Source organism: Peromyscus californicus, unplaced genomic scaffold, assembly GCF_007827085.1.
Source record: "Peromyscus californicus insignis strain IS unplaced genomic scaffold, ASM782708v3 Scaffold_6__1_contigs__length_162567912, whole genome shotgun sequence".
Lineage (NCBI taxonomy): Eukaryota > Metazoa > Chordata > Mammalia > Rodentia > Cricetidae > Peromyscus > Peromyscus californicus.
This window is the reverse complement of record NW_026294584.1, coordinates 15,842,328-15,868,647: the sequence shown is the minus strand read 5'-3', so window position 1 is coordinate 15,868,647 and position 26,320 is coordinate 15,842,328. Positions and strand designations below refer to the sequence as shown.

Below are 26,320 nucleotides of genomic sequence, written 5' to 3'. Positions count from 1 at the left end.
GAATGAATACTTAGGAAGGATAAAATGACATACTCCTGCATGTATAAGTAATAGGCGATGCAATACCAGAAGAATCCTACTGCTAATAATACAACCAGTATCAGCATCACGATTCCAAACATGTCAACTGAAATTGATGAAAAGAGACATATTTTAATAACAGATCAAAAATTTCTTATGTTTTTTAACTTTTCTAGTATCATCCAATCTAGATTCTTAGATAAACTTTATCAGATCTTTGTTGAAAATGAGACTACAATAGCATACACATACATTCTAAGACTACCATTAATACAACAACCACTGTTGTTAAAAGCATCTGTGTTGTAGAAGAGGTTAGCAGACCATTACACCATTTTCCCCTTTATTTTGCCTTCTATTTCATTTCTGGTACTTTCTCCACAAGTAAGACAGTAGATGCCTCAGACTGCCCTTTTCTGTGAAGGTGCCTGGAGACAATAGAGGGTGGTTTGTGGTGGAAGCGCCAGCCTTTTGTCATCAGAGACCCCCATGCCTGTTTGGAAAGCAGATTTCTACTCTGATGAACTTTCCCCTTCTTCAGACTATATAGCTTATTAGCCTGGAATACAATGAAAGGAACTAAAAGGGAAAACACAAAATAGGAGATCAGAGTTTCTGTTCATATTGAATGCAAAGTATTTTTCTTTATAAGGTACAAATACAGATGATTTAAAAGACCTATAGAACCTGAAGCAAACAGATTTAGACAGAATTATGTATTTTCACTTCAATTAAGAAAAAAATACCAGATAACTGGTTGGTAGATGAGATTTTCTTTCTTTTTTTTTTTTTGTTTTTTGTTTGTTTGTTTTGTTTGTTTGTTTTTTCAAGACAGGGCTTCTCTGTGTAGTTTTGGTGCCTGTCCTGGATCTCACTCTGTAGACCAGGCTGGCCTCAAACTCACAGAGATCTGCCTGGCTCTGCTTCCCGAGTGCTGGGATTAAAAGCATGCACCACCTGGCTGATGGGATTTTCTTACAAGAGTAAGGTTCACTTGGAAAATCACTTGTTTTAGCTTTTCTGGAAATTTCACTGAAAAATATTAGTACAGTTTTTCTGCCTTGGTAACTAACTACCATATAACATGTCCAAATTTGACATTACAAATATAAACATTCTTTTTGGTAAATGATATTTGCTGTCTTAAGGAGTCATCATTCTTAATGGTAATTTTGAATATAGACTACATTCACTGAGGAAATATGTTAGCGCAACACCACTGGTCTCAGGACATCTGTATTTCAGTACTAACATGTACTTATATACATACACACACACACACACACACACACACACACACACACACACACACACACACACACACACACACAGAGTCAAAAGTTTCTACAACATCAGAACACAAACATCCCTTAACCAGGTTATGAACGTTACACAACAGAGACTTTTACAAATGAAACCTAAACTACCGCATATTACCGCAAAGGTTCTACCTGACTCAATTTGAATCAATTCCACCTGGAACAACCAATGAGCTTAGGCCAGTGTGCACACTGAAAAGCTGCCCCGGACTAGAGAATTTTACTAAAACAATGTAATCATTTCAAGTCCTTTAAATGTAGCACATTTCTCCTACTTGCAAGTCCACCGAAATGAAGTCACAAAAATTTAAATGAGGACAACTCACCTCTGCAGTTTGCCCAGAATATGGAATTGAATTTACAGTCAGAATATGGAAAACAGTACTTTTTGCAAACCTTTTCTTCTCGGCACCAAATACACTGTAAGTGAAAGAGAAAATAAAAGCAGTGTCAAAAGATAACAACACCTACAGGAAGCTTTTAGAACTAGTATAGTACGTATTCAATAAATACCAGCCATTCTCAACACTGTTATTGGAATTAGAAGAAGAAGCCATTGGTGGCCTGGGAAGAGCCTTATTACCAGACCTGTGCTCTCAAACCACAGCAGCAGTGAATATTGGCTGCCAGGGGTTCACAAGTTCCCTTTGGGAATGTCTACCCTTGGGGACCACCCTGCCCTTGAGATTCCTATGCTCATGGGTCAGTAACTGACTAACATGGAATTCCAAACAGTGACCCAGTGAACGTCTTTGCTTTTAGTTAAAGGACAACTCTGCTATGTGTTTCGGGTTTGGGTTTTGGTTTTAACCACAGATGACCCATGGGTCAGCCCTCATCTTTTCCTAGTTCTTGTCCCTTATCTTGGGATTCTTGGAATCCTTCATTTTGTCATGGAATTTTTGCTACAACTCAGTCACACAGATGTCACACACACTTAAAGCCCTTTCTTAGATGCTGCATTTGGAGGATTCAACGCAAAACTTGTATCAGGAAGCAATGTTGAGAACTGCATGAGGTAGTGAAAATGTCTCTAACACCTTCCTCAAGTCCCTTTTCTGTGGCATCTACTGTTTCCTTTGGGGAAGCCTGTCTCTGTAATGGATAGTATTGGTGGTGCTGTCGGTCAGCCTTGTGCAGTTCCCTACACCTTCTGGTGATCAGACAGTCACGTGGAAATAGGAAGACTGAACTCAAACCCCTTGTCCACATAAGGTACAGAAAGCACAATGATGAGAACTACTGTGTGAGAAAAGATCAGAACCTGTCAAGAGTGGAGCTGGAGAGTTTGTTCAGCCATTAAGAGGACTTGCTACTCTTTCAGAAGATCTGGGTTTCAGTTCCCAGTACCCAAATCAGCTGGCTTACAACCACCTGTAACTCCAGTTCTAAGGAATCTAACTTCTTCTTCTGGCCTATGAGGGCTCTGGGCAAGCATGTGGTACACATACATACATGTGAATAAACACTCAAACACATAAAATAAATATAAAGCTTTTTGTAAAATGTCCAGACTGATTAACGGCTGCCACACTGGCCTTAGCCTGTAACAAGCATTGTTCTAAGTCTTTCATATGAATTAATTCATTTCATTCTCATGACAATCCTGTAAGCTAGTCACTATACAGGCGAGGATAATAAAGCACAGAACAGGCCAGTGACCTTTATAATAGGATCATACAGCTAGTAAAGATGGCAGCCCAGTTCTGAACTTGTAAACCACTATGGGAGATGAAGCCAAATTGACTCACATTACTCCCTGCTGCAGAATCCCAAAACTAGTACAGTTAATGATTCACTCAATGTAAAGAATCACAGACCAGCTTTTGTTCATACTTGTCAAGATCAAAGGTCAAGTCAAGCTGTTAAAGAAAATCTAAGATTGATGTCACTTAGGTCAACAGACCTGTTACCTTAGGCCGTGGCTTAAAGACTGGAACTACAAAGGCAAGGGCCTACAGCTAACCTTAGCTATTAGTTCTCAGAGCTCCGAAGAGTCAAGCTCATGGCATATAGCAGAGTTTTGAGAAAAATTGCCAGAATAAATGTAAACCTAGCAGAGATAAACTTGTTATTCAAGTGCTATGCTGACTGACAGGACCCAGTAATCATGACAAGTTCACAGGGGAGCTCCTAAAGTATCTCACTCCTCAAAGGAGATATTTTCTCCTATGCCCCTCTCTCTCTCTCTGAAAAACGGAGGTCTTTAGGATGCCTGTCCTGGATGTCCAGATATCTGGTGGCCAAATAACTCATGCTTGGCCTGGGGAACTCAGGATGAGAGCACAGCATAGACTCTGTTACAATACCACTAACTACTATCTATTCTGAATAGGCATTTTCACTATTGTTATCTTGATTTTTCTTTTCTATTGACTAGTGGATTCTGGGGAGTTGTTTTCTTGATTGTGTAGCTGACTTGATGACATGGAACATGTGGAGTCATATCCAAACGCAGGATTTGTTCATTTCTGTGTGAGACTCTAGACTCAGAGCTGGGAACAGAACTCACAGTGACTGTGATTAAATGTCATTTTTAGTGAGGACTGATAGCATTATTTTGCTTGAAGCATTTTTTTTTAATATGAAGAGAGGTAAAATGTAATGTGTGTCCCGAATAGGCAGCGGCTGAAATGTGGCAGAGGGAAGCAGTTTGATTTCTTGAATGTTTGCCCATCATGTGTTTCCACTTCTCCTGATAATTATATCCTCTGTCCTTGTGGGTATCTTCAGCCAGTGCTAGGTGGCTCTAAAGCCGTCAATCAGCTCTCTCTACACCTTTCTTACAAATAGAGTGCTCATTTGACCCAGACAGTGGCACTCAAGGTGGCTCATCCCTCTAGCCAGTCTATAGTGCTGGTTTGACCTAAATAGGAGTAATTAGAACATTTCTTTGGAGTTATAGACATTGGGAGAGATATGCAGTGATCCTTTTCCTTGGTTGTTTGGAGAATATCCATGTACTGTGGGAGAAAATGAGGTCAATATGCTGGTTTCGGGGCTGGAGACAGAAGGGGAGAAATGAGAGTGTGACATCCTCTGAGATTCAGCGGAGCATCAAGCCATACCCACTCAATTTTGGAAAGGAGTGAATTCCCCCTCGTATTAAATTAGTTTGAGATGAGTTTCTACCACTTAACCACAAAAAAGATTTGATACCTTAACTACTGTAACTATGTCCAAAAAGTCTTCAAAGCACAGAACTTCATATTCATTGCCCAGAGTAACAGTATAATATATTGAGCATCCCTAAATTGGTAATGTATAATTTAAAACAAATTACATGGAATTTTCCTTGTAGCTAAGGAGGGTGAACCAAATAACTATGAGAGCTTTACAATCTTAACCTCAAGTATGTGACAACTGAGAATGCAACTAAAGGCTTTAGAGCAATGGTTACTACTGCTCCACAGGAAAACTGGAATATTCATTTGGCAGTAGAACCTATTGTAACAACTTTATGCAGATATTTCATATGGAAATGTCATTAAAATGAAAAAATACAGGAAGGGGAGAGATACATAATGATGACTAGTGTGTTGTTACTATTGTACTTAAAAGGATATAATATCATGGTACCAGACAAACAGACAATGGGTGTTAGGATGCAGAGAACAAGAGAAAGTTTACAAGGCAGGTGGCAGGTCCAGCAGATGTTACACAGATGAACAAAGCATTGTTTCTGCTTCTTGGAAGGCACAATGTGCACACTTTAGACATAAACAAATTTATATCTCTGAATGGAAGAATTTTATAACTTCAAAATGGTCAATATTTAAAATGCAATAGTTTTAACAAGAGAAAGTATTCCCTCCCATCCAGAATGACCAGACTAGATTTTTTTCAAGCAATATGAAGAATGTAGCACAGGTCTTGAGGAACAAGTGAATGTAGATAGGGAAGGGGAGAGATGCAGGAGACACTGAAGAACACTAACACAAGTATTATGGTGGCAAGGTGCAAAAATGTCTCTTGGATTGTGATGGGCTGTGACTGTCCAACGAGAGTTTATATATTATTTTATTTAACAATAGAGACAGAATTGGTTTGGAATTAAAAGGTGATTTGATTTTAAAAAAATCTAACAATGATTAAGGCTTGAGAAGAGACTGGAGAGACAGGGGTAGGGAAGTGGGGATAGAGTAGCAGTATAAGATGTCTAGGATAGCTTCATTGGGAAGAAAAGAGTAGACGTGTTTTCTGGAAGGCAAAGGAGTCAAAGGTTTTGTTTTTGTTGTTGTTGTCGTTGTTGTTTTGGTTTGGTTTGGTTTTTTTCGAGACAGGGTTTCTCTGTGTAGTTTTGGTGCCTGTCCTGGATCTTGCTCTGTAGACCAGGCTGACCTCGAACTCACAGAGATCCGCCTGGCTCTGCCTCCCGCCTCCCAAGTGCTAGGATTAAAGGCGTGTGCTACCACTGCCTAGCTGGAGTCAAAGATTTTTAAAATTAGAATTCTTGAAAAATGATGCCAGGAATAAATAAGGCTTCTTCAGAGAAGACAAAATGATAAGTTTAGTGAAAGGTATTTTATGTTCGAAGTGATTGAAACAAATACCAAGAAGGAAATGTCAATCAAGCAACTGTAAGCTAGAGATCTGGTAGGTGTAAGGGTTTCCGATAGAAGCCATGACTGCAGGTAAGAGTGCACAGGATGAGCATGCAGCATATCAGTATTCTCCTTGTAGTAGATCAACACTGAGACTCCCAGCTGGACGATGTGCAGAGTGTGGGGAACTCTGGAGTGCTCAGTCCTGAACAGGATGTGTTTATCATACCCCTCCCCTTAAGGCTCAGAGGTCTGTGCAGAAGAGGAAGCAGAAAGGGTGTAAGGTGCTGGGTGACACCAAGGAGACAGTGCTTTCCAGCTGCACCGAGGCTGGTGCACACGTGCACTCAGAGTGTGACAGCATGCACAAGACTTGCACAAGTTCAAACCAGAGAAAATTCTAGTGCAAAGAAGGGCAAGTCAGCACCGAGTCCCCTAAGAAGCTATTTGCAATTGATATGTGCTGAGAGAGGGGGGAGTCAGTTTGCTTCAGTTGAATATATTCTGCAATGAGTGTATCATCGTACTCAAGGACGGGCTTCACAGGCTCAGGAACGGCTGGCCAACACAAAATGGACTTCACGGTCTATTTTCGTTCCTTTAGCTTTTTAATGTGTGCTTTTTGTTTGTTTTGCTTTCTTTGGATGGGGTCTTTTTTGTTTTTGTTTTTTAAGAGAGAAAGAACATTAAATTGGGTGGGAAGGGGATAGGATCTGTGAGGAGTTGAGGGAGGGGAAGAATATGATCCAAATATGTTGCATGAAAACATCTTTTTTTTTTTTTTTTTTTTGGTTTTTCGAGACAGGGTTTCTCTGTGTAGCTTTGCGCCTTTCCTGGAACTCGCTTTGGAGACCAGGCTGGCCTCGAACTCACAGAGATCCGCCTGGCTCTGCCTCCCGAGTGCTGGGATTAAAGGCGTGCGCCACCACCGCCCGGCTTGTGCCACCACCGCCCGGCTGAAAACATCTTAAATGAAAGCAAATTTTAAAATACTTTATGTTACAAAAACAGAGAGGAGTCTATTGATTTAAAAATGTCCTCATCTAGGAACATGAAATGAGGAATTGGTAAGGGAAGCAAAGGTGAGTGGATGAAGAGGGCCCTGGAGAAAGGCAAGATCACCAAAGATTGAGCTGGTGTCTGGGAGAACAAGTGACTGGTTTAAAATGCCATGGCATTTGGTTACGAAGAGACTTTGTAATCTTCAAGTCAGTTTGCTAAAGATGGCATGACACCGTGTGGCAAGCAGCTGTAAAATACGTACATTGCCTACTAGAAAGAAAAAAATTTTTGGATTTTTTTTCCTATTTCATCTGAGCTAGAAAGGAAGAAGACAACACAGAGAAACAGACTGCCCTCTAAGAGTCAAAGAAATGATAACAGGTCTGGGTCTTTAAAGGTGTGTGTATATTTACAAAGTTTTAAAAATTGCATTTATTTTCTCACATTGTTGGTGTGCACACGGGTACACAGCCATGGTGTGCATGTGGAAGTCAGAAGTCAGCTTACAGGAATCAGCTCTCTCCTTCCATCTTGTGGGTCCCGGGGATCAACCTCGGGCCATCAGGTGGTGTGGTGAGCACTTGAGCCATCTCACTGGCCCTGACGTATGGATCGAGGCAAGTCTAAGGAGATGCACCTTGAAATAAAGATAGGTTCTAAAAGAAAGTTTAAGAGGAAAAACACTGACATAGTTCAGAAGGAAAGAGAGAACATAAGGCCTGACAGATGGCCTTAAACATCTCAAAGAAAAGCATCTTCCACAAGAAGGGTCATGCCGAGAGCATGTAAGGTGTCAGTAATACTTGCCATGGACAATGATCCATATTACTGCTTCTTGTTTGTTTATAATTGGAGGACTTTATGTGGGTGACACATATATGTCCAATGCCATATTTGGGTTTGAATCCATAATCTCCTATTACATATGCCCTACACACTTTTGTATGTGTTCACTATCAGAAAAATGAGTATTAAAATGGATTTCATGGTACAGTGTGAGTCACAGCATTTATAAATGTGTTTGACAATCATATGATAATGGCCTTTGCATGTGAGCTAGTCAACACATAAGTTAAGCCATGAGAGATTTACAAGTCCCCTTTAGCTTTCTGTAATGTCATTCCTTTCTGTCCCAAACTATAATCCATATCAGGATGCAATGAATGAAAAAGACTTGATTGCAGAGACAACCTATAATCCACTCTGAGTTATTTTTTTAATCCACTGCAAAATTCAGCTCTCATTAGTCAAGAACAAAACTTACTTATGACAATCTTACCATTGTGACATCAAGATTGAGAACTATCATTTCAAAGAATCAACAGTGATACGTAAAACTCTAAATGGCAACAAAAGACCGGCAAAGATGCTTAACCTGTTTTAGTTGGCATGGTTTTTGAAGTTTTACTTTTTTTTTTTTTTTTTTTTTTTTTTTTGGTTTTTCGAGACAGGGTTTCTCTGTGCAGCTTTGCGCCTTTCCTGGGACTCACTTGGTAGCCCAGGCTGGCCTCGAACTCACAGAGATCCGCCTGGCTCTGCCTCCCGAGTGCTGGGATTAAAGGCGTGCGCCACCACCGCCCGGCCTGAAGTTTTACTTTTAATGGAACATATATCAATATTTTGGTGGTGTGTGAGTGTATGAGTATGTGTGTGTGTGAGTGTGTATTGTGTGTACAAAGAATGAGTGTGTGTGTATGTATGTGTGCGTGTGTATGTGAGGGTGTATGTGTGTGTGTGTATGTGAGTGTGTATGTGTGTGTGAGTGTGTATGTGTGTGTATGTGAGTGTGTATGTATGTGTGTGAGTGTGTATATGTATATGTGTGTGCTCAAAGGATGAGTGTGTGCATGCATGTGAAGGCCAGGAATCCCACTTTAGGTGTCATTCCTCAGGAGGTATCCCTCTTATTTTTAACGCAGGGTATCTCACAGGCTCCAGGTTGGCCAGTTTGGCTAGGCTGGCTGGCCAGAAAACTCCAGGAATTCACCTGTCTTGCCTTCGGCAGCCCTGGGATTATAAAGCATGCCACCATGCTTGGCTTTCTTCGTGGGTCCTGAGGCTCCTAACTCGGTTCCTCGTGCCCCATGACAGGCACTTCACCTGCTTAGCCAGCTCCCTAGCCCCAGCCTTTTCTTTTCCGTATGCTGTGTTTATGAGAAGTGAGTTGAGGGGGAGGTTTTAAATAAGGTTCTCTTTATGGATTTGATTTGGGCAAGAATATTTCCTAATTCTAGGAAGGCTGGTCTTTGCTATCAGACTACAAGGAAAATATTCAGACAGAATCTAAATATTCTCTTTCACTTAAGAACATACACGATGTGAACTCAAGCTATAATGTTTGGGGGAAATTAGGTGCTGGTGTGACAATTTTCTTGAGATAAGTGAAACAATGAATATAAAGTAGGACATTCCAAGACATGCCAAACATCTGGTCATCCTGTGTGACTCCAAGGAGAACACAAATATTCTTGGTTGCTTTAGGAATTGCCACCTAAAAACCAGGTCTTTGTAGCAGTGTGGAAAACAATAAAATCTGTCAGTAAAATTCAGTCCTTCCAGTTATTAGGAGGACACAGAATCTTTATTCAGAACACAACACTCTAATTCTACATTGATCATTGATCATGCATCCTTTTACTAATTCCTATGAGATAGTGGGAATTGTTTTTACATTATCCTCAAATACACATATCTCCAGACATGTCATAATGGTTTATGTGTAGAAATGTTTTAAGATAAAATTCTGTACCTTGTTACATTAGAGAGTGTATTGAATGTAATTTAAGCCTCTTCTAATAGCTCAAGAGTTAACTCAATAGTTATTGAATGCTTTCCATTCAATAACTGGAAATGTGTGCTGGGAAATGTGTGAGGTATATTGACACAGAGGTGAATAAAACACCAACTTTGTCCTTAGGGAATTGAGAACAGAGGAAATATGACAATAAAAAATATATATCTTATGAAAGAAAATTTAAAGATGCATAGGCATAAGTCCAAAAGAAGTATGGCAGAACTGCAGGAGATATTAATCTTTTAAGGAAGAACTATAAGGATATGTAATTCTGAATAAAAATGACAGCCATTCTATAATTTAGTGTGTGAAGTTAATACCCAAAGTCTCTGTTTTTATCTATAAAATCAAAAGATCAAGTCACCTTTTGAGATTGAAGGAGTGTGGATAATATTGGCATTTTAAGGATGGTTACAATGTTCTGAATTATTACTATGGCCATTCTTAGGAAATGCTGCCAACCAAAAGAGCAAACAACAGGCAGTACTTGGGATCCAATGGCCTCAGTAGCTGTGCCAATGAGCTGTACAATGGGCGTTAATGCAATGGGCTTGTGCCGTGGCCGGCTAAGAACACGTAGCACTGGAGCATATGAAGATCAGAGGACCAATCAGAGCTGGGCAACGTAAGCGGCATCAAACAGGAAGGCAAGTATGTCAATGCCATTTTTGCAGCCCCTAAGGATACAATGGATATAAGAGAACATCATTTACTGCTGACATCACCAAAGGCTAGACCACCGTCTTATCAGCCTTCTCATGAGTCTTCAGCATGAGATATTGTTGCCAAAAGTCCCTACAGAAACTGACCGGCTCTTTATGTCTAGTTACTAACCTTATAAAAACAGGAGTAGGGAAACAACATGATAAAGCCATCTTAGTAATGTGGATGTGACCAGCAAAATCCAGCCTATAGGAAGCTCAGCAGGACAATAATCTATTCTGTAACAAAGACATTGCAATAAAAGAAAGAGAATGGAAAAAGAATGTATAGACCCAAAGAGGCTTAAGGTATGTATCAACCAATTACACTATGTGAATCTGATTTAAACAAAAATAAATACGAAACAAAAAAATAACTGGGTAATTAGTTGTTAATTTTTAGGTGTGATTATAGATGCAGGACTTTAAAGTCTTTATTGAAGACATATATAGAGGGTCACTATTTACAAATACAATATATCTGTATGATTATTGACTTCAAAATATCTACTTGGAAAGGAGACATTCATGAGACAAAGTTACCCAAGATGATCCTTAGTGGTATACAGTTTTATTATACTATCTCCTATGTTATTTTTTAAAGATGGGGTTCTTTTTCAGTTGCCTAGGCTGGCCTTCAACTCCTGGACTCAAGCGATCTCCCCACCTCAGCTTCCTAAATAGGAAGGACAAGGAGCTCATGCCATAGTCCCCAGGTATGTTTCCTCTACTTTTATATGTTTGAAATTTTGCATTGCAAAACAATTAACAACAAAAAGGTGGGGGGATGAATTCAGGTATATAGCATTCGAATTCACAAGAAGGAAGGGAGCCTGTTGTGGGTGGCAATCACCTGAAGGAAACTGAGGGGATTAAAGGACTGAGTGGGAAGGTGGGTAGTCTTACCTCATTGAGGCATATGCATAGGAAGAGTGCCAGGAAGAGGAAACAATGGGCACCATGGGTGTTTCAGGGCTCAGGGTGTGGTGTGATCCCTGTTATCAGAGTTGAGGAAGAGAGGACACCTGGACGGTGTGTGTCTGAGCCAGTGCTGTTTGAGGAAAGTGGGTAAAATGGTGGGAACTGGGTGGAGAATTCTCTTCATTAAAACACAAGAGTGACCTGGAAGAAGAGCGGAAGCAGGTGACATTTGTCCAGCTCACTGTGACAGAGACCGTCACCAGATTGTGTCCCTTCTCTGTGATGTGGTCAGTTCTCTAAGAAAGGTCAGACCTGAGTGGTTGTTCAGGTGTTGCTGCACAGCTGTGTACAAACCGGTAACTGTTTGTTCCATCACTGTTGGGGTTTTTGTTTGTTTGTTGCTTTCTTCAAAGCTGGAAGTAAAAAGCTATAATAAAAGACATTTAATCATCAGAGAAGGGGATCTTAGTTACACTGAGGTTAAGGATCATGTGTCATTCTTTCTAGTCTTTAGAGATTAGAAATGAAAATATTGCCATATTTCAAAAGCTATCTCTTTCCTTGCCTTACAAAAATTCTTCCAACATTTTGGTGTGATTTCCTTTTTCAAGCAAAAGCTTGTTTTCTTTTTGTTGGATGGAAGTACATGTTTGTACTAAAGTATTTCCATTATTTATTCTAGACCCATAAAGAATGGTTTACAGTAAAGGGACATATCTTCATAGCTGTTATTATTCATTTCTGCTATAAAAGTGTAGGAAACAAAACTTAGCACATCTTTCAGATGACAACTATAAATGTGTGAGTTTATAACATTCCCAGGACAATTTATTCATAAGAAAATTAACTTACTCTCTTGTCTTGGGTACACAATGGACAAGTTTGCTTTTGAGCACATTCTACAAGAAAATAAAAAGCATAAAAATTAAAACCAAAGCCAATTTATTGCTCAATGTATTCCTGTTTCAAGCTATATTCATTCGTATTCAAACATTTTGCTTTTTTATTTACACACACCTAGATAGTTTCTCATGTGGCAGTGTGAATAATAACAGCCCTGTCGGCTCATGTATTTGAATGCTTGGTCCCTAGTTGGTGGAACTGTTCAGGAAGGATTAGGAGGGGTGGCTTTGCTGGAGTAGGTGTGGCTTATAGGTTTAGAAGCTCACATCAGTGTTAGCATTCAGACCCATTTCTTGGAATCGTGGCCAATAAATAAATAATACCCTGGCCCGCCCAGCATCCTGACATCATCTTATGTAAAGCCTACTTTAAGATAAAAACTCCTCCCCTGACTTCCTCTCTATTTCCATGAGGTGTGCGCTCTCTCTCCCTCCCTCCCTCCCTCCCTCGCTCTCCTTTCCTTCTCCCTTCCTCTAATAAAATTTCTACGTGGATGCCACATCTGCATGGTGTAACTTTCCACTGCTCCATGCCACAGCCCGCCACTGTGTCTGCATGGCATGTCTCCCTCACCCACCAGGGCACCTTGGCCCAAGCCGCCAAGGGCTCCTGCATGCATGCCATATCAAAACATTGGTGCTATGTGACTGTCAGAGGCCCTCCTGGCACTTTCCCCTTCTGGCCATTTCCCACAAGTGAGGAGTCATCTTGGTTTCTCCAGTCTCCCCTAGGCTCTGCCCTCAGTCCCTTGTTCCTATGGGACAACTCGTGCCGACTCAGTACCCCCCCACCGCCGCCGCCGCCCACAGCCTTTGGATGATCATCCACTGGCTATCCTGTGCTGTCATTGGATCTCGCTGACCCTCTGGGGCACTGGAGGTCAGTCTGTTGGCCCTTCTACCTCACTTGTGGAGAAAGCACCTCTCTCTCCTATCCCAGCTCTAGCCCACATCCTCATGCTCCTCCAGTCTCTGCCAAAGCAGTGACATCATCACCTGTCACCCAGGTCCCTTTCCACAGCATGTGCACCCTTTAAAACTGTCTGCCTTATCCCTCTCCTTGTCTGTAATTTCATCTCCAGCCTCCTCTCCTCTCCTCTCTCTCTCTCTCTCTCTCTCTCTCTCTCTCTCTCTCTCTCTCTCTCTCTCTCAACTCTGTTGCCAGGACCTTGTCTGCCTGTTCCACCTGCAACCTTGGCCTTATCACACTTTCCTGCAACTGCCTACTAGGGAAGGGGTGGGCTGAGGCTGAGGCCTGGGGCCCCAGGAATGCCCGACTTGGTGTGGGAGCCCGTGGGGAGTGGGGTGAGGGGCATGCCAGCCAGGGTTCTCCTGATGGCAGGTGGTATGCAGCCCTGAGTCCCACCCCAGGATGATAGGTGAGCCTGGAGCTGGGGCAATGGGGGTGGGGACCCTCAGGTGCATGGGGTGGGGTTCCCTGCCCCGCTGACTCCCGAGCCCAAGGGGTAGCAGATATAACATGATTCCATTTTGGATTGCCAACATTTTTAATCAGCCACATGTCTGACAGCCATCTTTGCTAGGATTGAAAAAAAAAATGACCACGTGGTCAGGTGCCATCTTTATTAAGGGCAGCGGAAAGTCACTTCCTGTCCTTGTCTCAAAGATGGGATGGCTCGGACCATCTCTGCAGGGGGTGGGGAGTGGTGGGGGAGGTCAGCTTTGTCCCCACCACCCCAGGAAAGCTCTTCCACACACCATGCATTGTTTTATGGGGCCAGGACTCAAGCCTCGAAGGCTGGCTCCCGGGTGCTCCTGTGGGCAGGGCCAGGAGACCTATTCTCTCCCTCTCTCCAGGGCTCTCAGGCATCAGCCAGCCAGCTTACATTTCCCTATGGGCAAGGCAGCACGCCCTTAATGATCTTGCCTCTTTTACCAGGGTAGCCTAAGACCACCTGCATGTCAGGTGTTTTATATTGAGATTCATAACCACGACAAAACTACAAAAACGTCTCTCCTTATCTAAGGTCTATTCAGGCTAACAAAGACCAATTTATGCCGAACCTTCTCACTTTTACTTACATATTAGTAAGCTTTAAAGGGGCTTAGGAGGGTCCCCAATCCCCATACAGGAATTGGTGAAAATAGCTTTTTTAACACCTGAAAAGACACAGCTGAGCCTTCCCAATGGGCCCAGCTGCAACAGAAGGCTATGCTCCAAGCCCACACCTTGGCAGCTGCCCTTAGGCCACCACCACCACCCCATCCCCCAGGGGACAAGGGAAGTCCACCATGAGACCCCAACCCTCCCAAGCTCAGCCCAAGTCAACTCGGCCAGGAGCCTGCATCAAATGCAGCCTGGGGCCACTGGTCATGTTATTGCCCTGACCCCCAGCCACCCACAAGGCCCATGTCCTCTATGCCATGCCACAGAGGTCCAGCCTCACCAACACAGGCTTTTGACTCTCCTGGCCTTTGAACTCCTAAGCCTGTCGGTGACTAAGGACTGACGGTGTCTAGACTTGGTGACTCCCATTCCCGCTCCAAACCTGGGGTGATGCTGCAGGTAGTGGGCAAGTCCATTGACCTTCTACTGAACTCAGGAGCTACCTATTGGTTTAACCTCTTCCTCGGGTCACAGGGGTACATGAGACCCCTCCTTCCCACTTTTGAGAAACCTGGGATGGCCTACATAGCTGGAAAGCTGTCTCAGCTGTTCACTTACTCATGCTTCTGAGATCTGATGGTGTTTGAAGACCAGGATTTGCCAATCTTACAGCTCCCACCACCACCGCCAAGGCGACAAGCACCTTAATAACTCATTAATAAGTTTCCTGTTAAAAATACAGACAGATGTGTCTCGTTCACAGGCTTCATAGTCCAGGATTAATGGGTTTCAGATGAAACTTCAAAGGTTCAGAGTTTTAAATTTTCTCTGGTTGTCTTCTAAAAATGTTCATGCCTTTTAACCCAAAGCCGTAGCCTTTTGCTATGACACCAAGATGTAAATCTGTTCCAGCTCTCTTACAGACACTTGCAGGTTCCTGGGGGAAGTTCTGCTACTGTATCAAGAAATCTGGTGTTATGTTTAGGAAGTGATCTCCCGTGCCAATGCATTCAAGAGTACTTCCTACTTTCTCTTCTATCAAGTTCAGTGTAACTGGATTTATGTTGAGGTTTTTGATCCACTTGGACTTGAGTTTTGTGGACGGTGACAGATATGGATCTATTTGTAATCTTTTACATATTGATATCCAGTTATGCCAGCACCACTCACCAGTACTCACTCATAAGTGGATTCTAGATATAAAGCAAAGAACAATCAGACTGCAACCCACAGAACCAAGGAGGCTATAAAGCAGGGGGGATCCTAGGATGACTGTGGCTTATAATAAGTTTTGGGTTTACTCAATTACTGGGCAAGCCTCAATGAAACATTTCACTATTAGGATAAGAATTTATACTGTGTCAAGCTGATAATAGATAAATAAATAAATAAATATGGGGAAAAAGAAAAGAAATCTGGTCTGATGAAAACTAACAGTCTCCAGAGCCCATTTTGTCCCCACCCATTTTCAAACATATTTTGCAGTTTCACACCTCCTGCCTGTACCAAGGTCAACCCACAGGGGGTCCTCCAGATAGCCAGCCCCTGCACCAGCTCCAAGGATGCCAACCACCAACCCAGGATGCCAACCAGGTGAATACTGACAGGTTGATTTCACCCACATTCCTGCTCATAAAAAGGCTCCACATCTCTTAACTCTTACTGACACCTTTACAGGATGGATGCATTTCCACCTCCAGAGAAACAGCTCTTGTACTCCTGATTTGGTGTGCCATTCCCCCAAGCTCCTGGAACCTCACTGCTGATATCACCACTCCAGACTAAAGGGCATATCTGTTCTCATGTCTCACTCATTCACCCTTGCCTCTTCTGTACAACCAGGACACTTCCCTGTTCCATTCTTTCTGGCAGGTATCACTCTTCTTATGGCTAGCCCCACTCATGGGGCCGATGAAAACAATCTATTTTTTTCTCCTAGCAACCTGCCTTCTCAGCTCCCTCAGGGAACAGACGACAGAGGACTCCACAATGACAGCTAACTGAAAGCTTCTTCCCTCACACCTCCCACTGTGTGTGACCTCTACCCAACTTTATCCCAACTCAGCAGGAAGCAGTCTCAAGAATTTGGCTCCCTCATCCCCCCACTTGCTATCCATAACTTACCTTTTTATAATAAACAAAAAGGGAAGAATGTTAGCATTCAGACCCACTTCTTGGAATCCTGGCCAATAAACAAATAATAACCTGGCCTGCCCAGTGCCCTGATGTCATCTTCTATAAAGCCCACTTTAAGAGAAAACTCCTCTTCCCCCACCTCCCCCACTCTTTCTCTCTATTCCCATGAGGTGTGCACCTTCTTTCTCTCCCTTCCCTTTTCCCTTCCCTCCCTTCCCTTCTCCCTTCCCCCAATAAACTTTCCACATGGATGCCATGTCTGCATGGTGTAGCTTTTCACTGGTCCACACCACAGCCTGTTGCCACATCTGCATGGCATGTCTCCCTCATCCACCAGGGCACCTTGGTCCAACCTGCCAAGGCCTCCTGTGTGCTGTATCATAACAACCAGGCCCAACGTCCCTTGCTCTGCCTCCTGCTTGTAGATAGGCTGCTTATACAGCCTCAGCTATGGCTCCTGCCATGCCTGCCTGCCTGCTGCCATGCTCCCTACCATGATGGTCATAGACTCACCCTCTGAAACTGTCAGCAAGTCCCCAAACCAAATGCTTTCTTCTATAAGTTTACTTGGTTATGCTGTCTCTTCACAGCAATAGAGCAGTGACTAAGACACTCCATCATTACAATTTAATCCCCAACTCATTTCTTCTAGTTTCTGGAAAAATATGAAATGTTATTATCCAATGTTGATTAGGCAGCTTTTAAAAAACAACTTCCAAAAGATGATCAAAATAAGCAAATTGTCAATATTGCCATATAGTTAATATACCACACTTTAAAAATAGTTTAGTAACTCCTTTGATGTCAGAACAGTTTTACAAAGACATTCCTGGCTAATTTATTAATCCTTTATTTAAAAAAGAAACCTGCAATTCTTCATCCTGTTTTGCCACAAAACTTAAAAAACTCCTTGAGGGGTTCACAACACGCCCCCACGGTTGGGTGTGTTTGCATATGCCCGGCGGACACTTCCGCCTAGCCAGTTCCAGGTCAGGATAGCCATTTCCGGGTCAAGGCGTCTAATTGACCAGGATCTGTGATGTTGCATGGCTACGTAGGCGCGCAGCGTAGCCATGTGATCTACGCGCATGCATAGATGTCGACCTGTGCATGCCCAGCCTTTAAAAGCCTGCGCCATGTTCCCGGTTCTTCTTTTTCTCCACATGCGTGTTTCCTACAGGCCTGAGCACTCTCTGTCCCTTTTATCTTTAATAAAACTCTCATTAGCGGATTCTGTCATGTTTCGTGACATTTCCTTGCAGGGTAAGGGAACAGCGCCACAAATAACTAACATTTTTGGTGCTGTGAACTGAGCGGGCGCTTCCGGGCGCCCTGTGCCTGGAAACCCATAAATCGGGGACTGCTTCACACAAACCAGGAACTCTGCTCCATACATGACAGACTGCTGTCCATTCGCCTGACTGCATCCAAACTCCATCCAACACTGCTTTCTCCAATTGGTGAGTCCCCCACTTCTCGGCCAGTGTAAGCGGTTTCCTGAATCTGTGAGAACGACCGTTGATTGTCGGGCACCTCACAAGTATTCTTGAGACCGGGGGAACCCCCGGCCACGGTCTTTATTGGCTACGGTCAGCCCCTATCACAGGTCTAAATTTCTAGCCATCTCCCACGTCTGCAACCTGAGATATTTCTCGCAGTGGGACCACCACAGTTGGGTGCATCCTGGGGGCGACGTGAGGGCCGACACGTTCATCCAACTTGACGAAGTGGCAGACGCTGTCCGGATTCCTGGGGAATCCTTTCCTCACGTGGCGGGGCCCCCGCTTCTGTGGCTGATGAGCCAAGGAGCGGCTTGTGCCCAGTATCCATCCTTGGCCTTGGGGATGCCTGGGGCCTTGGCTCTGGATCACGTTTGTTTTTTATTTTTTTTATTTTTCTGCCTCTCCACTGCAGACATGGGAAACAAGGCTTCCAACCCTGTTAGTCCTTCCTCTCCATTAGGCTGCCTTCTTGAAGCTTTAAAACCTCTCAGCTTAATGCCTTACATAAAGATTCCTAAGCTAACCCGTCTCTGTACTAAGAAATGGCCAAAGTATGCTTTACAAAACAACAAAAAATGGCCGCCAAGCGGCTTCTTAGATCCTGATATTTTATGGGAGTTATCTAATTTCTATCAGCATGCAGGCAGATGGAAAGAGTTGCCCTACGTTATAGCGTTTTTCTTTCTCAGTGCTAAACCGTCTCTTCTGGATTCCTTCTCTCCTGCTCATATGCTCTTAGCTATGCCTAAACCGGAGGATTCTCTGACTCCGGAATCTCTAACTCTAGACCCTGCTAACGAACCTCCACCTGTTCGGCCTCCAGCTCCAACTCCTATTCCTAGGGCAACTGTTCCTTCAGCTCCCCTTCCGGATTCTTCTCCATCTAAAGCTGATCTCCCTTCGGCAGCAGCTGCTCCTCCCTCGGCAGTGGTCGTTTCCAAAGGCCCTGCCCTGGCTCCAAACTTCACTCCTCCTACCACCTGCTCTAGAACTGCTAAATTACCCTATTCCGGCCATCCAAAACCTTCCACTGTTCTCCCTTTGCGAGAGGTGGCTGGTGTGGAAGGACTGATTAAAGTTCATGTTCCATTCTCTCTCACAGAACTCTCTCAGAGTAAGCTGGGTCCTTATACTTCTAATTCTGCTTCCTTTATTAAACAGTTTCAATATATAATTCAATCTTATAGTCTCACCTTTCATGAAATATTCATGATACTTTCTAATAATTTACTTCCTGAGGAGCGCAGGTGGGTATGGGAACAGGCTAGGACCCATGCAGATAAAATTCATCAGACTAACCTTTCACACCCTCCAGGAGCTGAGGCGGTTCCTGACTGAGAACCACACTGGGACTATAACACCCAGGGTGGCTATCTAGCCAGAGATAGGTTTATTACCTGTCTCCTGACAGGTCTCCGTAAGGCTGCCCTAAAACCCCGACAATAGGGAGATGAGCAGGAGAGGTGGGCCCCCAAAACTCTCTCAGGACAGAGTAGGTAGCTCCAGTGTCCAAAAGGAATGAGATGGGGTGCCCATTCACTTTTATTATTACCCTTGGTTCCCTGTGTGAGATGGGAGTGGCCGGGGCAGAAACCGGGCAGGGTCAGTCCTCGCTGTAGGTCAAGCCTAGAAAGTCAGTCGGAAGGTGGTCTTTATCTGGCGTTCCTATGTCACTTGGGACATTAGGACAGTCAACTGACCAGTGACCCTTTTGGTAACATTTTGGACAAGGCTTTGTTGGTGCCCTTCGTGGGCTGGTGGTACAAGCCTGGGCCCAATGGCCTTCTTTCCCATGGCACCAAAAATGTTAGTTATTTGCGGCGCTGTGCCCTTACCCTGCAAGGAAATGTCACGAAACATGACAGAATCCGCTAATAAGAGTTTTATTAAAGATAAAAGGGACAGAGAGTGCTCAGGTCTGTAGGAAACACGTGTGTGGAGGAGAGGATGAACTGGGAACATGGCGCCGGCTTTTAAAGGCTGGGCATGCACAGGTCGACATCACTACTCCGTGCATGCATGTAGATCACATGGCTACGCTGCGCGCCTACGTAGCCATGCAACGTCACAGATCCTGGTCACGAGAGACGCCTTGACCCGGAATGGCTATCTTGACCTGGAACTGGCTAGGCGGAAGTGTCCAGGTCCACCGGGCATCCTGGTCACGCGAGATGCCCTGACCGGAAATGGCTATCCTGACCTGGAACTGGCTAGGCGGAAGTGTCCGCCGGGCATATGCAAACATGCCCGACCGTGGGGGCGTGTTGTGAATCCTTCATCCGTCCCAGATGGAGATTTTTTTCTTTTGTAGAAAAGTGATAGCATAATAGTATCACTAATATTTGAAAGTTCTAGAATGAAAACTGTGAGTTCAAATTCAAAAACCTCATTTTGATGGCTCATGTTTTTACTCTAATGGCTTCTGAAAAAAAGTTTATATCTGATGTTCATATTTTATAATACAGGAATAATAAGTCATTCTACCTATTACATTGTGGTAGAATTCATAGGTTTATTTAATTTCAGATTAATTAGATACAGAGCTCACCTGGCTGGGGGAAAAAACCTTACAGTTCAGCTTTCAAATTAAATCCTATTGATCATTGGTTCTTTTCCTACCCCTGAAGAATGTTAGAACTCCTGCAGGAACATTAAGACAATGAAAGGTAAAGCAAATAGAAAAAATTCTATGGCTTCAAGAATGTCTAAGATGCTGCTCCAGGCTTATTTCAGGAGGAATGACCTGGCCACTGTTGTCCGTAGTACAGATCACACAAAGAAACTAGGGCCAGCAAGCTGGGCTCAGTGAGTAAAGGCACATGCCTTGTGAGCCTGAGTGCTTGAGTTCAAGGCCACATAAAGGTGGAAGGAGAGAGCTGAGTGCACAGGGTTGTTCTTTGACTCCACGTGTGCACTGTAGCAGGGGCTGACCTATAGTTACACAATATACTCACAATGGTAATAAATAAAATTAAATAAGCTTCAAAAACTAAGAAACCAAAATTAATGTATTGTTTTGAACTGAACTCCAGATTTTCCCAGAATTTCACTGTTTTTTTATCCTAATGTCTTATTTGTACTTCAAGGTCTTACAGGATTCCATATTGCCTTCAGTCATCTTGTGTCCTCTATCTGCAACAGGGCTTAATGTTTGTCCTTGTCATGACCTGGGCATTTTTGATGAGTGTGGATCAGCATTTTATGGTACACCCATCAATTTGTGTTTGCATTTGTAAGTGTGTGTGTGTGTGTGTGTGTGTGTGTGTGTGTGTGTGCAGGTTCACATACACCAAGGACATGTGTGGATCTCAGAGGACAGCCTCCAGTGTTGGTTCTCACATTCTGCCTTGTTTTGAAGTAAGTCTCTTATTTACCATTGCATATGCCAAATTAACTGGTCATGAGCTTCCAGGAATTAACATGTCTGTCTTCCCTCTTGCCACAGATGGGGATGACAGATGTGTGTTACCACATCTGGCTTTACATGGTTTCTGGGCATATAACCCTGGTCTTCATGCTTGAGGGTCAGTAGCTTTCTTCAGTGCACCATCTTCCAAGCCCCAGCCTGGTTTTATATTTGTTTCTTGTGTTTATTTCCTTCTGTGCAATCACATTTTTCATGACTTCTAGAACATCACTCTTTCCTAGTTTTTGTGGAATATCACTGGTCACTTCTCTCTACAATATCCAGAATGTTGCTGATCTAGCAAATCTCATCTTTTTCTATGAGGGATATAATTACAATGTCTAGAGACATCTGGCATCAATATAACTAAATTCTTTGAGGGTTTCTATTGCTGTGAAGAGACACCATGACCACAGCAACTCTTTCGAAGGAAAACATTTAATTGGTGTGGCTTACAGATTAGAGGTTCAGTCTATTATCATCATGATGGGGCACAATGGCATGTAGGCAGACATGGTGCTAGAGAAATAGCTGACAGTCTTACATTTTGCAATAGAAAATGATGTCTCACTGGGCAGCATCTTGAGCATATATGAGACCTCAAGGCCCTCCCTGAGAGTGACACACTTCCTCTAACAAGGCCACGCCTATTCCAATAAAGCCACACCTCCTAACCACTCCCTATGAGCTTATGGAGACTAATTACATTCAAATTACCACAAATTTCCTTTTTGTTGCCATTATAGTAAATAAATTACAAATAAAATTCCTTGGGGAAGAAATTCTTTTCAAGGACAGCTAAGAAAAAAAAGATAAACAAAATTCTAGTCACTAAATTCCTAGCTACTAAGACCATGAAACCTTGATATCTTTACTCAGAAGTTAAGAGACATTCCAAGATGTGTAGCTCATTTCGGCAGCTGCTCTGGAACATGTGAGTATCTAGTATGCTTATGAGTTACAGCCATTGTCACAATGCTGATAGGGGAGCCTTATCTGAACTATAAATACCTTCTGTTGTCTGTTGACCCCTTCTCAGATAGATAAAGGCCTTTCCCATCCAGACTGAAAGAACTCAAGGAGTTCTAACAATTTTATAATAATTCCCCTGCTCTCTCTCCTGAGATCTTGAAGACAAGGCTGCTTAGACTTGTGAACTACAAACTTTTTCTTCAATGAAAAGGGCATAATTTACAACCTCATGTTGTTTACCACTTGCTGTGGGATGTTCTGTATGCCGTGAATGTGCTGTTCGGATTTGTTAATAATTAAAATGCTGATTGGCCAGTAGCCAGGCAGGAAGTATAGGCAGGACAAGCAGAGAAGGGGATTCTGGTAAGAGTCAAGAGTTGCCAGCCAGACACAGAGGAAGCAAGATGTAAAGACAGAACTGAGAAAAGGTACCAAGCCACGTGACTAAACATAGATAAGAATTATGGATTAACTTAAATGTAAGAGCTAGTCAGTAATAAGCTTGAGCTAATGGCCATACAGTTTGTAAATAATATAAGCTTCTGTGTGTTTACTTGGGTCCGAGCGGCTGTGGAACTGGCAGGTAAGAGAGATTTGTCCTGACCACTGGCAGGCTGGGACACAGGAAAACTTCTAGCTACATCCACTTAATATTCCAAGACTGAATTCCTTCATAGAAATCTTTCCTATTTTCCCCATTAGTGTTTTTATAACACTATAAGGGATCTTACTCCTAAACTTGGAAGCTAAAATGAGGACAACTGTACTATAACACCTGATAGCTCCAGACATGCCAACAGCAATCCAAGGAACCTGACAAATGCTTACAGAAAATGTTTTGTGCTTTCTAGAGCACAGCAGTTCCAGGCTAAGTTTTTTGGGATTCAGGGATTCCAGGCAACCACTAGATATACACGACTATTCTGAGAGGATGCTATGATGAACCAGCCTGCCTCCATCTTAGGCTTAAAAGCCATCTTACATAGTAAAGACAAATAGGGTTCGTTCGTATTTATAATTAAATCTCTGTTTCTCGAAGACTGGACTATGTCCCACCTGTAACCTTAACTTTGAATTGTCTGTCCTGCCTGTCCCAGGAAATGGCAACCACACCTTTGTTTCAAATGGTTATTATGTCCACCAGTTGTTATGACCACCTTGCAACCACGTCTTTGTTTCAGGAAGTTGTTATGACTAACTTGTTATTCTTACATTCTGCTTCTATAACCCCATCTGTCTGCCCACCAAATGCTCCATTTGGAAATCCCCTACCCCTGAGCTATAAAAACCTTGTCTTCCTCATGTCCAATCCTGACCTCTTGAACTCCACCTTAGAGGGAGGCAGCCCATGTACACGAATAGCTTGCTTTAATTGTTTGCTTTAATTAATTTGGCCATGATGATTTGAGTCAGTGATCCTTCTCCTCACATCTTTGGGATTAACAGTTATGGCCTTCATAGGCAGGGATCATGCATAGTATATAGAAGTAGTTATAAAAGGCAAGTCACCATTTTTCAGCTCCCCCAAAAGATTTTTGAGATGGCTCTGAGGCATGATTTGAGGCAAGGGAATGGGGCAGACAATGAGATTCAGAAGGCCTTTGCAAAGGCTGAGAAATTAGCATATGAAAAGAACACCGTGGCAAAACTGAAGGCCAGGACAGCTTCCCACTAACCCTCATCCTTACTTCCCACCCCAGAGACCAAGGCCACCTAGAGTGGGGGAGGTGGCACTCTAGGGTGTCTAGTTCATCACAACACTAAAACACAGTCCCCTGCATGGGGACTTAAGAAGCTAATGAGACATGAAGCACATGGAGTTGTACCCAGAACTGCAATGGAAGAGCAATTTTAGAAAATGTCACACTATGCTGATGACTCCCAAAGTGTGTGCTAGCTGATATAAACACACCAGCTGTTTTGGGCTCTAAGTGCATCTTTCCTTAATACGCTAACTGCCCCTGCTTCTGCTGGAAAAAATTCTCTCTTCCAACGTTGTGCTTGACCTGTTGATTCCTCACATAAACATGTAATCTGAAAGGTTTACAACAAGCCCCCACGGTCAGGCGTGTTCGCATATGCCAGACGGACACTTCCGCCTGGCCAGTTCCAGGTCAGGATAGCCATTTCCGGGTCAGGGCATCTCGCGTGACCAAGATCCATGGCGTTCCACTAGCCACGTAGGCGCGCAACGTGGCCATGTGATCTACGCGCTTGCGTGTAGTAGTGATGCTGATCTGTCCACGCCCAGCCTTTAAAATCCGGCGCCATGTTCCTGGTTCCTCCTCCTTCTTCTTCCTTCTTCTTCTCCACACACGTGTTTCCCGCAGGCCTGTTCACTCTCTGTCCCTTTACCTTTAATAAAACTCTTTGTTAGCGGATTCTGTCGTGTTTTGTGGCATTTCCTTGCAGGGTAAGAACACAACGCAGCCGAAAAACTAACATAATCTATCCAATATCCTTTTTTAAAAACATATCTTTTGCTGTATCAATTAAAAATATATTCTAGGTAAATAAAAGTTCATTAATATGTCATCGTGGTTTATTGTACTGAATGTAAACATAAAATACCACCAGCTCCTCTGCTTGATTTTTAACTTGAAACCTCTCTTATTTAATATTAATATTGCTACATTTGCCTTCTTCAGTAGCATTTGCAAAGAATTTGTTTAGGCTCAAGAACTGTTTTATTCATATTTAAAAGGAAAAGGAAACAGCAAAACAAAACCCAAGGCAGGCAAGCTGTAAAACTCAGTAGCTATCAAAAGAAGGGCAATGGAGAAAAGCATGAACAAAGCCATGCTGTGTGAGCCGGCATGGAGGTCAGAAACATGGAGGATAAATAGCCTCATGGTGAGAAGGGGACCCAAAGTGTTAGAGAAAGCGTGCTTAGAAAAGAGAAAAGAGAGACAAAGTCAGGTAAGTGGTCAGACTCATGGCGGCAGCTGGGGGCACTACTGTCCTAGGGGCAGGTATTCTGGAAGGGGAGAACACATCCCCTCAGGAAAGGACCAGGTAATCCACCTGTCTCTCCAGCTTGGCTTCCAAGGGTTGGCCCCTTGGCCTGGCAGTTGACCTCCTCAGATGGAATGCTAGGCTCCACCCAAGCTAGAAATTCCAGTCTCTTGACCAGAAGGAATTTTATCTTAGCTCAACTTCCCCGCTACTCTAACATGGCTCCCTCTGAAGAGGTAACCCTGAAATCATTTAAGAACCAGAGCAGGTTTGAAAGCCTGGCATCTCTGGCGTCTCTGGCCCCGGCAATGAGGGAGCCGCCAAGAAGCTGAAGCTGGTCACTTTTCTTTGGGGTCTTTTTACACTAAACTGTGTAGCCAGTTTCTACCTCCAGTTCTCATCAATACAACTGAGGCAGTGGAAACAAAAGGGGTCCATCCAATTTTAACTAGATTTCCTCACCAAGAACCTTTAAAAATGTCTTTCCACCACCACCACCAAATAGCAAGTCTTGAAATGGACAATTGAGCCAGTCCGGATGCCCCTGAAGCCAATGGGGCACTGCCATAGCACCTGTGTGGTATCACAGGTCACTCACCCGTTTCAACGTGTTTTGCTTCTAACTTCAGGTTCCAGTGATGGTGGGTTTTAGTGAATTTATGGTCGGAGAAGCTGATAAACATCTGAATGAGAGCTAGGGAGAGGAACACGGGCAGGAGGATCTGGCCCCACACCCTCCGCCAGCACATGGCTCCTCTAGCCCTCCAGGCACTGGACTAGGCAGGATGATCCTGCTCAGGGACCCCGCCCAGCCCTGGGCCCTAGGCCCTCCTGTTCTGACCCTTGCACGCCAGCATAATTAGCAGAACCTTAGAATGTTCAGGCTGGAATGAGAACGTTGAGACCGCTCTCTGGGTGCGCAGTAGTCTCAAGCCCTGAGCGCCACAGGCGGTTTTGTCCACTGGACTTAATGACAGTCTCTTTCTCCGCCGCCCCCACCCCGCCCCCTGCCCCTGATGCCTATTGCTTTTTCCGTTCTGTTGTTGATTTTTGATAAAAGGACGAGGTTTTAATTTC

General features: G+C 43.5%; 1 protein-coding gene across 2 annotated transcripts in view; it reads right to left on the bottom strand.

Moving 5' to 3' along the window:
* Window positions 1-26,023, bottom strand: part of Pttg1ip2 (PTTG1IP family member 2) — a 45,963-nt gene extending 19,940 nt beyond the window's left edge. Inside the window, exons 1-4 of one of the 2 annotated variants that reach the window (XM_052719949.1) lie at window positions 25,842-26,023; window positions 12,155-12,201; window positions 1,667-1,760; window positions 34-127 (exon numbers count right to left, since the gene is read on the bottom strand). In XM_052719949.1, coding sequence (XP_052575909.1) covers window positions 34-127; window positions 1,667-1,760; window positions 12,155-12,201; window positions 25,842-25,992 — 386 coding nt within the window. In that variant the 5' untranslated portion in view covers window positions 25,993-26,023. Of the gene's footprint in view, window positions 1-33; window positions 128-1,666; window positions 1,761-7,330; window positions 8,253-12,154; window positions 12,202-25,841 lie in introns of those variants that run through there. The other variant, XR_008214302.1, reaches the window with a different exon arrangement.
* Window positions 26,024-26,320: the final 297 nt, after the last annotated feature.